Genomic DNA, 15,255 nt, shown 5'->3' on the forward strand with positions numbered 1-15,255 from the left:
GGGAGACACTGATACCATGAACTATATCTGCTACAAGGCTACCTGCGAGGTCACTAAAAAGGCAAAAGATCATACAGTCTAGGGACAGGAGCAACGGGGTACCTCTGCTTACTCCATGCTGCTACCTTACGTTCAGATCTCACTTAACAGCTAACATTTCTTAAGCACTTACCATGAGAATAGCCCATTTAAGTTTTACAAAAATTCTATTATTTTACTCATTCTATGAATGAGGAAAATGCAGCTATGAAAAGTCGACTATCTTACTCAAGATTGCAAGTTAGTAAAGGAAGCGTCCAGGGTTTGAACCCAGAGAGCTGAGCCTTGTCTCCAGCACTGTCCGAAACTGAATCTCTCCCCTTGTGGGGCCTGAACCCACATCACAACCAGTGTGCTGGACAGTCAGTCAATATCAGATAAAAGGAGCAGGTGGGCTGTAGAAGCAGAGAATTGTGGCTGTGCACGACAAAAGCATGGCAGAGAAAAACATATGGTGGGGCTTCTAATTCTATACTGTGGAATCCGAAGGCATGACACCAGAAATGTCCCACTGGAGGTACAGGAACTCTGGGAATGCTGATGTTCTAAGGAAAGCAGGCTGGACAAATGCTGCCCTCTGGCCCTTAGCTGTATTAGAGTCTAAAGAATGGACAACTATAATGTGAAGCTAAATGCTGGATTTTTTTTTTTTTTATCATCCCTTTGAATGGAGGTGCTCCATCCATAAAGTACTTCAAGGGCCAAAGATGAACAGGCATTATTTATAGAGTGCATTTGTAAATTCTCAAAAGCATATCTTTCTTATGGTCTTAGAACATCTGAGCAACTTGCTTTGCATGTATAGGGTACTTGATGCACATGAATCAACTGAAAATGTGATTTGATAGGATATGGCTGATTTTAATATGTGCATTGCAACACTAGAACTTAAAAGTTAGGTATTCCAGCACTATCAGCAAGCAAAAGTGCTCATTTCAGTAATAACAATACACACATACAGTATTCTTAGTGGACACTGGACTATGCTAAGGGCCTGACACTATATTATCATTGTCCTTAGAAACATTCTCAATACCTTTTTCTATTACATTATAGACTTTAGTTTGTCTAAAATGAATATAAAATTTCAGGTAATTATTTTAAACACTTGTTATTAATATATAAAAACATTAAAATGAATCTCCCTGTAATGGTAATGAACAAAACATAAAAGTAGGAAGGACACTGTTTCAAATAAGTATAAACCTCTGGGGAAAAACCTGATACCTCCTTTATACTCACTTCTACTGTTAATAATTCCTGGTTAATCCAATTGTAGTCTTTTTCCCCAAAGAGGCTCTTATCTAGAATATAGGATTTTGGGGGACCCTTCTGTGACTTTGAGACTTCAGTCAGCTCTTGGCACTGCCAGGTGTTAGAATCCTTGCAGCCCTTCTTCAGAAAATAACAGAGTTGTCTTATGCCAAAGGAAGGCTTTTTTTGCCTGCTGACTTATATTCAGCTTCGTCCTACAATGGCCTTTATATTTCTGTATGTTAAGAAGAAACTGACTTTCAGATCTGTCCATCTGATGTTTCTGCTCCTTTAGATCAGTGAAACCAAAACTATAAGTGCTTAGGAGAGCCTTTTCCTTCTGTCAAACCTTTGGGGAAGGTATTATCTTCTCCTCCACCTGAACGTGTCACCTGAAGAGAACGAAACTAACCTCCCCCAAAGCAGAACCATGTTCTCCCTGAGGTCAAAGTGGTTCCTCTACTCTTCATTTACATAACCCCTATCCACTCTCTACTCTGCCCTTGGTATTTTTTGAAATTAGCTTTATCGCTCTTGCCAAAATTTTAACTCCCTTGAAGTATTTATAGGACAAACTAGCAAAACTCAATCATAATGTATTTCAGCTTCTTTCCATACTAGTTGTTCAACCAAATTCAGAGACAACTTAGCTCCTGCCCCTTTCAGAAAGCTGTTGTGAAAGAAAATCAAGAAAATTGGCACTTCTTTAGTCAATGATATACCTCAGTGATACCCAGAAAGTTTTGCTTTGTTCCAGGACTCTTGAGTGATGCAAAGAAAAATTTTTCTGCCACTTAGCACAATAACAGATTCAAGTTCAGAAAATCTAAAGGTGATAAATAAAATTCACCGACATCTTCTTTGCCAGATAGAGGTACTATACTGTCTATGTACATGTCTTTTATTTTTGTATTTTGATTCTTTAACATCTGGGGCCTTGCTGACCCTGGAGGGACTTCCCTTCCCAGGGCTAGCCAATTTCTAGGACAGTGAACAACTCATTCCCAAGCACTTTACTCACCAACCAATATAAACCAACAAATCCAGAGCCCCCACCCCAATCGCCTCCTCTATCAGCTGTCACTCTTAGGGCTACCTATTCCCCTGTCCTAATCACCCCACATCCAGGTACCAGGCAACCTGGGCAGCCCCCAGGCCCCAGAGCCCACTAAAATTATTCAAAATAGTCCATCTTAAACCTGCTTACCTGCCTTGTCCACTCCTTCCCAGGGAAACCACAATAAAGGCTCTTGTCTATATTGTCCCTGCTCCCTCTGCCTCTGACCAACCTGGCTGCTTCCTTATGTGGCCCTGATGACATGGCGTAAACCTTTGTCTTGAGATGAGTGAGTATAACAAACTACCCTTCCAATGGCAGTCATCTCCTGATCTGTCGGCCCCACTATACATAAATAATAATAAAAGCATGTACATAAAGAGAAAGAAAGGCAGGATAGCAAAAGATGACAGTGTGGCCCTTACATTCTGGTCATTATTCAGATGGACTTGGATGAAATGTAATTGCTCTATCAGTTAAATTTAGCAAGACTGCCACTTTAACTTTTTTGAGAAAAAAAAAGCATGCTTTTACTATAAAGCACTGAATTATACTGACTAAGGAAGTACTCAACAGTCTGACTAGAAATAGCTGTGATGGGAGCATCCACATTAAGTTACCACATTATAAAAGATGATGGGGTTTTTAGGGATCTTTGACTTCTAGAGTACAGATTGAGTCCATCTATAAAAATAACTTCATTTTCATGAAGAAAGTGAATGTAGTCTCCATTCACCTAAACGATAATAGTAAAGTTTTATTTTAAATGTTCTGGATTCTAATATATTTTATTAAAATTGTGTAACAAGAGATACAGGATGAAAAGCGAAGCTCCTGTGATGTATTCTTGTCCAGGCTTACTTCTGTCTTTATCTCTGGAGTAAAAACTCATCAACGGCAGTTTTACTTGACATTGTCTAGCAGCTGCCACACAGTAGGTGCTAAATATTTATTTACTGACCTAAAAAATGTTTCTGACCATCTTTCAATAACAGCGTAAGAGATGAAATAAGAGATCAAAGATGCCCATTTAAGGGATTAAGTTAGTAGGTTTTGGAGCTGAGAATTAAAGCTGCTCCCTTTGGCCCAAACCATTACAATCTCATTGCACTGTATCACCTCTTGGTGAGAATTTTAAGACCCTTATTTATTGGCCATGGACATCCTGGCATCTTTTGACCTTTAATTGACCTCTAAAGCCTGTCTAATTCTGCAATGCTTTGGCTAACAACTAGCCATTAGTGAGTATTTCACATGGGTCTAGAAGTGTACTGTGACAAATGGCTGAGCTCCTGGGGGTGACTTGGGTGTTATCACTGCACACTGACACTTACCAAGGGCTCAAGCTCCTTGCGGTCTATGAGGTTCATCTCTGTGACGAAGTAATAGAAATGTTTGTAGCAGGTGTTGACATGGGCCTCTGCACCCATCACAATGACCCGGTCGAAGTGGTGGATGTAGACGTGGACAAAGACCCGGAAAAGGCGGCACAGGATTTTCTTGCAGATCTGAAGGAAGTTCTTTGGGAAGGGAACACCTAGAGAAGACAAAAATAAATAAATAAATAAATAAATAAATAAATAAATAAATAAAAAAAAAAAAAAGGAAGACAGAGAGAGAGAGAGAGAGAGATCATAATCATGAATGGAAAGCTCGGGCAGGCCCTGGGGCACATGCAGGAGGCCGAGACACAGTTCTGGCCCTGGGCTCCCAGGGTAGCGTGCAGATGCCCAGCTCTACGAAGGCAGCTACGTCAGACACCACCTGAAAAAGTAGCTAAAATGGCATTAAATTCCAATGCCAACAACAACCAGGAATAGACCCAAGAAATGAGGGAAGAGGGTCAGGTTTGTTCCTTTGATTAGATCTTTTTTTGGTGGACATAAATATGCAGAAATATTTATTTTTACATAGAAACATGAATTCTTCCTTCTAATCTTTTAATTTGTTCCCCATATTATAGAAGATATGAAAGTTCATTTTCTCCCTCCATCTAATATAAGAAATCTGGTAGCAGGAGGGTAATGCCACAGAGAGACGGGAACTCCCTGTCCCAGAGTCGTGGGGAGTGAGACAGTAGCAAGTTGGAATGTACCCTCTCATCAAGGGGAGCAGCTGCCACACAACTCCAGCCAGAGGTGGCCATGAGGAGATGAAGGCCAAGGGCTGTTAGAACTTCTGTTGCTTCGAGATAATTTAGAAATCTGGAGTCTATGTGAACTTGCAGCATTTTTTTTTTTTTTTTAACATTAGCAATTAATCTGAAAATTTCAAAAATGCCATGGGTCAAACAAAATACATTTCTAGGTTTGATTTGGCCTGGAGGTTACCAGTATGCAAATTCTGATCCAAATTTTTCCTGAGATACACTATTTCTGAGGTGGGCAAATGCAACAGACTTCATGGATATTTCGCATTACACTCATTACCACTCCATCACCTTGAAGAAGGTTAAGAGCTGGGACTGTTTTTCATAAGACAGACAGGGTGAGTGGTCAGACAGGGCACCCAGATCTCCCAACTGAAACCCGTTGCCAACTGCTGTTCCCAGCTTGGTTAAGCAGCAAATAACAGATTCCCAGCCTACTTCCTTTCTTCCTCTCAAACACTGCTGAAGCTCTTGTTATTTACACTGTCCTTAAGTAGTGTTATTCTGGATTCCTAAGATAAACAGACTGAATTCATACTCTCCTCCTTTTTCCAGCTGTTTGATCATGAGCAAGTTATTTAACCTCTGTGAGCTTCAGCTTTTTTCATGTGTAGGATAAAGATATAAATGTCAACAGTTGTGAGGATTAGAAGTGGTACCTGTGCAGTTTGGTTTCTCGGTCATGACAGGCCTTCCTTGCATGATGGAAAGGAGGGTGTAAACATGAGCAACATCCTCCTATAGCACCCAAAATGGAGTAAGAGCTCACTGAGTGGGAATGACACTCCTTCCCTCTGCAAGGTAAGGTCTGGAACATTTAGCTGTCTTTATAAAAAAAAAATAATTATCCTTATCCAGAAATGTAGATGTGACCACCGACTGTCCTTTGAACAGGACTGCAGAACTGTGCTCAGGCAAGCCCCTGGTCCCAGAAAGCCTGGAGCTTTGCTGTCTGTGCCTCCACAGGATCCCAGTGGCAGCTGTTTGGTGAGAGACACTCTGTAACAGGATCACCTGGGCCTCTCGGGACAAGATGAGGGAGACAGCACACGGCTGCCAGTTGGCAGAGGCAGGATCTGCCTCCCTAGAGCCCGGCATTAATACCAACTTTTCTTCAAAAACAAAGTGGCAACATATCAAATGAACCTAGGGAGATACTGGGGCACAGCTTTGCAGAGACTGGACAACAGATGCAGGGATTTGGGGGAGACGGGAGGCAAAGCTGGGAGGAGGTGGAAGGCAGCCCCTCAAAGAGCTTACAGGGTATTTCCTCGGCTGAAGGGAGGCCAGCTGTCGGGCTGAAAGAGGGTCTGGAGGCTTAGAAGAAGCTCGAATCCCAGAGGTGATGGCATCCCCTCTAAGACAAGTGTGTTCCCATCCTCAGGAGGGGATTCCTGTAACCACACAGTGACAGTGCCAGGGGTTGACATATGCTACCTTTGCAGCCTATCTGTGAAGTAGGCTTTACCATCCCTATGTCACAGATGAATAGCATTCAGGCTCTAGAGCATGGATTAACTTGCTCCAGGCCACTTAGCTAAACAGTGGCAGGGCTGGAATTTGGACCAAGTCAGCCTGACTCTGAAATCCAAAAGATGTGGTTGTGTTTGGAGTATGACTCTCTCTCTGCCAAGGGTAGAGGCACAGCTCGATCGCTAAGCACAGTGACGTGTCTACAGGTTACTCTTCAGTGACACAGAAATACAATTTAAAAAAAGAAAAGGGAGAGAAGGGTGAAAAAAGTCCATACCCTTGGAACTGCAGATCCGAGGTGACAGAGGTCCACTAATACAGTCTGCTGCCTTTAAAGAGAGATGTATCTTTTATGTCCATGCCTTAAGACCATGGACCTGCAACTCAGAGTAAAAGCCAACACCAGGGACTGCATATACTGGGGACTGTGTACATCCCCGCCTCTGATTGGCTCTGAGCTCTTAGCTCTGTCCTCCATTCCACACCTAGTCTCTGCCCTGGCCTTTGGCTATGACCTTGGTTCGCTCTTGCGACTCCCCATTGGGCTATGGTAAGAGTAGTTGAGAGGAGTTGGTTTGGGCATCTGGAAGACCAAGTTTGAAATTCTCGTCACTATCTAGACAAATTACTCATCACTCTATTTCATCATAAAACAGAGAAACATGTTTACTCTACAGTGTTCCTTTAATAGCATCTGTACTGTGCCTGGCACTTAATGGGAACTTTGGCACTAAGTTCTACTTTCGTTATTTCTCACCTGAACTTCCGGGTAGCTGGGACCTCAGGCTCAGAATCTCTTGGCTCTGGCTACCAACTTGGGCCTGACCCTTCCACCATTTCCTCCCTTACATGTAGTTCATTCTTCAAATGTGAATGCTGCAGGCAGTTCAAGTCAGGACATGCTCTGCGTGCACCGGTCATTCCAGGCCAGCTCTGGAACTGAGATGTCCTAGGCTGGGGATCTTAGGGATTCTAGGGTTCTCTGCTAAGCCACAGATAAAATCCCAGCTCACAGACTATGGGGTTAAAAATAAGAAAGCTACATGGCATTTGGGAAATTCATTCAATATTTTTTTATGGTTCAGGGGCTAATTATATAGTTTGTATACTGTCTTAACCCTTTGCTCCTTTCTCTTCTGCTTTCCAGGTATTCATATTTGTGTGTGTGTGTGTGTGTGTGTGTGTGTGTGTGTGTGTGTGTATGTGTGTGTGTGTATGTGTGTGTGTGTGTTTTCAATAAACCTTCTCCAGAAGGTGGGAAGTAGAAGAGATCGCCCCTCTGGACATAGAGAACTGGATGGTCGCCTTTTTGGTGGACCCGAGAACTCTCGCCCTGTATAACTGGCCTCATGGCAGCAAGACAGGGCAAGACTTACCCTGTTGATCCACTACCTTCCCAGACTGGTTCCAGAGGGACCAGATCACAGAAACTGATTCATATGAGGGGATTGTCTTTATGGTGCTAAGAAGTATCCAATCCCCATTAAATAGCCACAGAAAAGTAAACCCTGAGTGAAGCCTGATATGTGCATGTATGAGGTTGTTTAGTCCCAATGACACCTGAGCAGTGGTATTATCATTTCAGTGTTTAAAAAAAATGTAACTGAGGCTTAGTTCAGTTAATGAATTTGCCCCTGGCCCTACACCTAAAAAGAGGTAGAGCAGAGATTTGGCTCTAAAACTCAGGCTCTTCCTTCCATGTCTGTTACTATAGAATCCATGGTGGCAGGGACCCTCACTGCTGAGGTGGTCATTTTTTACCCTGCACTTAGCTCAGTACCTGGCTTGTAGAGAAGGCTCCAAAATGTCTGCTTGTCTGTTTTAAATGAACACAGTGTAGCAGTGGGAAGAATGGAAGGCTAATGACTCATCAAAAATGAACACTGGGCTAGTTACAATGGCGAGCTGAACCTGAGGGGGCTGTGCACTGGCTGGGTCTGGACAAAGGGTAGTCTATGTGGTCCACACAGCACCACTGACCCGGCTCAGGACCATGTCCCAAACCTTCCCTTTGTCTCTTCTGCTTTTCTCAAGTATATAAGATACTGTGGACTCTCCACTTTAGTATATCCCAAGGTATGTTTTAAAAGTCACTAATCTTGAGATCCTTGGCTATAAAAAGAGGGTCATGAGGTCAAATATATGTGCAAAAAAATGCTACTTTCATAGAGGGTTATAACATACCTAAGCCTAGTAAATGGTCTGAGAATTCCTGTAGCAAAAAGTCCTATTTAACTCTGGAACTTTCTTTCCCTCGTGATATTTATTGATTTAAAACATATAGAATCTGTAATCACATTTCTCAGGTTTCATTTCTGGCTCTACCACCTATTAACAATGAAGTCATATGCAAATGGCTTAGTGTCTCTAAGCCTCAGTTTCCTCATCTGGAAAGAAACAGGGATGTTAGTGTTATCTGTAGCCTAGACAGTTGTTGAGGATTACGTACATACATGCGAAAGGCTTTGCTAATGCCTTGCATATAGTAAGCATTCTCTTGTCAATTGTTTTAGTATTCCGTGGGCCAAATGTTCTTTGTGACATACTTTGGGATTAAATTCCTCCTGAACTTAGAGTGATAGGTACTCAATTAAGCACTGGGTTATATTCTGCCTTGTATTATTTTCTACACGTTTCTCATATTTATATCTTAAGTTCCCTGAACACAGAGATGGTTTATACTTTGATTCTACCTTGAAAAACACTTGGCACAGGGCTAGGTAGGAAACACTCATCAATCAAAATTGAATCATAAAAGAACAGTGATCTTATTTAGTCAAGATGTGAATCCATCATCTCCTATTTGGGGGAAGGGAAAGAGCCTAGAGCAGAAACAATAGCTTTTTGCCAGAGTCCTGATGTGGTCCTGGCATGGAACGTTGCACACGGCTTTCAGTGAGAAGGGAGGTGAGCTCTGTGATTAGAACACTTTGATCCAGCTTAGGAGGTAGGAAGAAAGAATTTGGAATTCATCTCTTTTTATCATTTAAACTTCCCTTCTCCTTTCAATGTATTTTTCAGATGGTGATAGTTAATTTTCAGTCACTGTACTCAATTAGAAAGTTAATGCCAGACAATATTAACCAGCAGTCTTAACTTAATAAGTTGCATGTTTGAAGAATTTGGGGTTAAACTTTGACTAGTCTTATAATGACCCAGACAAACCATCAAGAAATAATCCCAGATAGGTATTGATAATATCTTTTTTAAAAAAGTTTCAAAAATAATAAAAATTTAAAAAACAACTTTGACCAGAAGGTCTCTAAACAATTTGTAAGCATGAACTAATCTCAGGGCACCCCTTCTTCTAGTCCACCCCGGGCCATATCCTATGACTCTTGAACTGAGGAAGGAAAATTTCGGATTCCAAGAAGTTGGCTCAGAATGGGAAAATGTGTTCAGATGAGTGTGGCACAAAGAAGTGACAGACATCAAAGTGACAGATATCAAAGATAACCTTGGACCTGGATGACCTTAGGTCATATGACAGGGCTTGTTCTCTGCAAATAGGTCAGTACTGGATTGGAGTTAGTGAACCTAAAACAGGGCCTGGCTGAGCCCAGATTCCAGAGTGAGCCAAGGCAAGCCTGGGCAGAGGTCAGAATCCCAAACCAATCACTCATATGTGCTTCTCACAGGAATTTGCTCAACCGCGAGACTCCAGGCAGGGCTAGCATTTGCCAGGTGTTGGGGCCAAGGGAGGAGGAAGACTAGACAGTTGGGGTGAAGCTGGCAGGTGCGGTGAGCCTGCAGGGCCTGGAGTCTCTGTGCAAGGTCTGACGAGGCAGTCCCACAGCTCTCCCTCTGCTGTTCATGAAGATTTGGTGCTTGGCCAGGGAGTAGTGTCTGACATAGCCCACAGTTTACAAATGTATCTGACCACAACTTTCTGATCTGCAAGCCACATTCAGTGTGAGAGCTAAATGGAGCACGGAATATAATCATTTTTCTGGGGCCCCACGCCAATTTGCCTTTCATCTCTGACTTAGTAAATCTCCTTTTTCCCAAACAAAATTTAATAAAAATTCCAGTAATTTCTGAGCTTCAATCCATTTTCTTCCTGCCTCTTTCTCTCCCCTCCTCTCCCTTCCCTGAATCCCTCAGATGCCCAATGTAATCCTTCCTTGTTGGGTGCCCCTGAAAGAAAGTTAAGTTGTTTAAATGGCTTGTATGTTTTCTTTTATCCTGTTATAGAGGCCACAAGGGAAAGAGCTCTTCAGAGGACGCAGAAATGCTCTGGATGAGAGGGCCGCAGACTGGAGACGTGGGTCCCAAAGTCATATAAGACCCAGGTGGCGGTTTCTGAGCTAGCTGCTGCTCATTCTGTTTTCCTCATTTTCTCTCTTCTGAGGAGAAAGCCAAATGCTTGGGGATGAGACTCTGGTGTGTGATCGTGCTAGGCTGAACCTGGCAGTGCAGGTGTGGAGAGTAAGGGCAAAAAGGCTGTCTGCAGGGATACCAGAGAACTGCCTCCAAACAGCCCAGGTGCCACAAGCAGCTGGCAGATATTCCGCCCATCATTTACCTAGTTAATGCCCCTATTTTTCTTAAGAGCTCAGCTCAAAGGCATCCCTCATCCCCGACTCAGCTTCCCTGGTGTCTGCTATCAGCTCCTGAAACTTTCCTGAGCAGGAATCACAGATGGTAATTCCACCCTTATCTGTGGAACTGGGGTCAGCCACTCCCTCGGGACTACACACTCCAGGGGTCGGGGGGTGTGTCCTGGCTCTGCACAGATGGATCCTTAGTGCCTAGCACAGACCTTGGAGCAAGGTGGCTATGTAATAAACACGTGCAAACTGCTGGATTGAGTAGAGCTCTTGTGTCATCTACTTACCCTGAAATCACAGCTCAGAAGGGAAAGGGGCTGCCTGGCTCAGGATTTACAGAGCTAGTTTGTGGTGAAAAGGGATCTGAATTCAAGTCAGTCTGATCCTATAGCCTTTGTTCTTTCCACTCTGCCAGGAAACCCGATGGGGCTCTCACAACTCCTTTCGTCTCACTTCATTCTAATTGGTAGCTTTGCGGAAGCAAAATTCATTAAAAGCTGAAGGTGGAAAAAGGTGGTTTGGTTACTTCTCCAAGCACCTGGGTCACTGGGGTTGAGATCAGTGGTTAAGCGTCTGGCTTTGGCACCAATCATCCATGGGTTCTCATTCCAGCTATGGAAGTTCTGTGCTGCTCACCCTTGAGGAAGTTTGCTCCCTTCTAAAGGGCTCGGTTTTCTTATCTGAGGAAAGGGGATAATATTACCTCGTTCTCTGGGACATTGTGAGGAATAATCAGGAAACACTGCACGAAAGCCTTCAGTAACAAGGAGCTGGTGTTACTGTGATTCCAAAGATGACTCTTCCTCATCAAAGCCAAGAGTGGAGGTGAGGCCAAGTGAAACAGGACAGGTGAAGCTACCTTTTCTCCAAAGGGCAAACTTTTCTGGAAAGTGGATTTGAAGCAAATGTAATATATGGGAACATCCTGTGAGCTGTCCAAGGAGTTTCCACATGACACAAGATGAAACCTAAGGCCCTTGCCAATCCTTGGGGGACCCCTGATGACATGTCGGTTATAACAACCAGAAATGCCCACATCTCTCCTTAAAACTGTTACTCATGTCAGAGAGCGTTTGTGCTCTCCTTTTTGTCTTTGGAGTCCAATGATAGTAGTGCACGTGTGAAAATCCTTCTACAAGTCATAAAAATCTCTCATTCTCAAGAGCTCATGAATAAAAACAACATCCCACCCACATGGGAAAAGAAAACAGACCTCCTCTGGCAGCGTGGCTGAGAACATACCATTTCCAAATGACTTGCAAAACAAAATGCAATGGGATCACAAGGGGTTGGGGGTGGGGGGGCAACTAATAACACATATCTGTTTCTTAAAAATCCACGTCCTCCTCCTTAGTTTACCAAGTCCTGCCCATTCCATCCACATTCTCCCGGGTCCTGCAAAACGTATGTTTATCTAAAGAAGCCTCATGCTCTTGCCGATTCCTCTAAGCAGATGTTTTGTGTTATCTCAGAGCGCTCAAGAAAGTGTCTGTTCATCATGCCAAGGAAAACAACCCCATGTAGCAAGACTTTGTTCTCTGCCTAAAAAAAAAAAGTCCCCAAACAAGCTGACAGCTGCAAATGGTTAGAAATAAACTGACTACTACTCTATTCTCCAACTCCCTCTGCCCTTCCCTAGCGCCTCCTGCGTTACCCTTCAACCTATTATCATGGTGGTTGGACCAAAGAAAGAAAAATAGACTAGCACGTGATGACATGTTTTAAACAGATGGTTAATTCTTTCAGGGGAAGTGCTGTTCTGAGCCACCCAAAGGAGTGACTGTAAATACAGTGTGCCTGCTTGTCACACACACTTTCCTCTTCTTCCCCAGGGCCACTTCCCTGCTACCAGAGAATGTTCCTTATCTGCATCCCTTATCCGGGATGGCTGCCTTCCCCCTCTGCCATCAGGGCATGGAGGTGGAAGTAGATCAAGAAAACCCCAAAGTTTGAAAATGACTCGGCCTCCTTGTCATGGAAGATATATTGTACCTTCACAAATAAATCTTTTCTTTATTTAAAAACAGAATCTTTCTTCTATTATTTGAAAGGCAGTTAATACCAAGTTTTATCTGAATAGTTTCTAATCTATCAACTTCTCTCCAAACCCACTGCCACTTCCCTAGGTCAAGCTACCATCACCTCCCACCTGGTTTGCTGTAGCTCCCCCTCAACTGGGTGCCCTCTCTCTACTCTCAGAGTTTTCCCCTCTCCACTTGGCAGGTAGGGGATCTTCCTAATATGTAAATCTAACTATGATATCTGTCTTTCTACCTGAGACTCTAAAGCAGCTTCCTACGGCTTCAAGGTAAAATCAGAGCTATTTAACGTGGCAGGGAAGACCGTCTATGATTTCATACATGTGTATCTCTTCAACTTGCATATACTACTCCAGCCCTCTAGAGCTAAGATCCTCTCGCTGGCTCACTTCTGAGTCAAAGTAGAACTAAATTCACAGACTAAGCTGTGTATAATCATCCCCTCTCATCCATGGGGATATGTTCTAAGGTCTCTAGTAGATGCCTGGAACTGTGCGTAGTTCCAAACCTTATATATACTATGTTTTCTCCTATACATACGCAACCATTAATGATAAAGTTTAATTTCTAAATAAGGCAAAGCAAGAGGTTAGCAGCAATAACCAATAATAAAATAGGAGAATATACTGTATTAAAAGTTATGTAAATGTTATTTCTCTCTCTCTCTCTCTTTCTCTCTGACAACTGATCTGATAACTGAGATGGAGTAGATTTGCTAGACGAAGATATGATTCATGTCCCAGTGGGACAGAGTAGAAAACATGAGATTTTATCACACAACTCAGCATGGCACACAATTTAAAACTCATGTATTATTTATTTCTGGGATTTTCCATTTAACATTTTCAGTCCTCAGTTGACTGCAGGTAACTGCTGCAGGTAACTGAAACAATGGGTAACTGAAACTGTGGAAAGGGAAACCACCAAGAAGGGGACCCCTGTATCTGTAAATCACCAACTCGAATACAGTCTGAACCGGGAGTCACATATTCAGATGCCTTCAGGGGTCAGAAAGGAACATAAAAGAGTAAAGTAAGCTGAAGGTCATGCAGTAAGGAGCGGTGTGGGCTGTGGCAACCTGGAGAGTGCTTCTTGCAGGGAAGGAAAAGATACTCTCGGCTTTAGTTTTTGTGAGCAGGAATATGTGGCACCAAGATTGCTAGAACTTCTGGTCTTTCAAGTTAGTGCAGAAGTCTAGATTCTACTGTGAAATCTCTTCATAGTTAAATGCTGGTAATTCAAAAGCATTAAGAAAAAACTTCTAGATGTTTTATTTATGAACATACCTAGTTTATAAACAGTAAACAGCCTGGAAAAGTTGACTCTCCATACAACGACAGTTTAATTTAAAAAATTTACACCAAAATTTTTTTAAATTAAAAAAAAAAGCAAAAAAAACACTGGTAGCAATGAGCACATAAATGTGACATCCAGCTCTTAGTTTCTAATACCATTCTTCAATAAAGGGAATCAGGGCTCCTTGGAGAATGGCTGATTCTAGGGCTGGGGCAAGAAATAAACAGATGGCATGGAACACACCTTGCAATGCCAGAAAGAAAGGAAGTCCTCGATCAAAGCACAAGCACAACAATGGGAGCCTGTCCAAGGGACACTGGGCCCAACCCGGGAGAGTCCTGAATGGCCAAGCTGGAACATAAGCCATGAAATAAATGGAGTTGTAGTGGATTATAACTATAACCCAAATAAATATCCCTGAATTCAGACTGATATAAATAATTGAATAAAAAAATCTAGGGAAATAGACAAACCTCCAATGCAGCAGAATCCCAAATAATTTGTTAAATACTCCTCTGAAGGAGGTGGATCTCTCTTCCCGACCCTTGCCTGTGGGGTATGCTAGGTAACGTGCTTTCAAAGAGTACATTATGCAAACAGAGGTAGGAAGAATAACTTTATGGTCAATAATTTTGAAGTTATATTCATGGCAAAGGCCTTTGGTATAATGTGATGAAAATGGTACTTCACCTCTGTGGTCTTCTTGGAAACCCATAATCCTACTCGAACCATGAGAAAAACATTAGATAAATCCAAACCAAGGGAGAGTCTACAAACTATTGACAAGTAATCCTTAAAATTGTCAAAGTTATCAAAAATAAGAAAAGTTTGAGAAAACAGCATAGCCCAGAGGAGCCTAAGGAGATATCACAACTAAATATAATGTGGTATCTTGAATGGATCCAAGAACAGAAAAAGGGAATTTGAGAAAAAGTGGTAAAATCTGAACACTGTGTGTTCATTTAGTAGTAATGTACTGATGTTAGTTCCTTAGCTATGGCGAATGGATTACAAACATAAGTATAAATGTAATGTAAGGTGTTACCAACATGGGAAATTGGGTGAGGGGTGTATGAGAACTCTCTGTATTATCTTTTCAACTTTTGGATAAATCTAAAACTATTCTAAATAAAAAGTTTATTATTATTAAAAATAACCACTTTGTGGGCCAAAAATATTTGATCAGGTCCAGGGGCCATGAGTTTGTACCCTCTGGTTTATGCGCCGGCATTTCTATGTTGAGTGATGAAACTCTCTGATCAGGACTGGCTTCATGATTTGCAGAGCCCCTTTGTTAAAAAAAAATTATTAAGGATTTCAAGATGGTGACAGGAGAGGATTAAACCAAGCACGGGGCTCTTCTGAGGGGAAGTCTGTGTGATCCTACTGGTTCCACAG

The 15,255-nt window shown here is 42.4% G+C and overlaps 1 protein-coding gene across 2 annotated transcripts in view; it reads right to left on the bottom strand.

Moving 5' to 3' along the window:
* The window catches only part of MOB3B (MOB kinase activator 3B), a 172,703-nt gene that overhangs the window by 30,226 nt on the left and 127,222 nt on the right, over window positions 1-15,255 (bottom strand). For both annotated transcript variants that reach the window (XM_016156272.2, XM_036239496.1), the window contains exon 3: window positions 3,685-3,887. In XM_016156272.2, the coding sequence (XP_016011758.1) occupies window positions 3,685-3,887 (203 nt within the window). The remainder of the gene's footprint in view (window positions 1-3,684; window positions 3,888-15,255) is intronic.

The sequence above is a fragment of the Rousettus aegyptiacus genome, unplaced genomic scaffold (genome assembly GCF_014176215.1).
Source record: "Rousettus aegyptiacus isolate mRouAeg1 unplaced genomic scaffold, mRouAeg1.p scaffold_m13_p_3, whole genome shotgun sequence".
NCBI classification, from domain to species: Eukaryota; Metazoa; Chordata; class Mammalia; order Chiroptera; family Pteropodidae; genus Rousettus; species Rousettus aegyptiacus.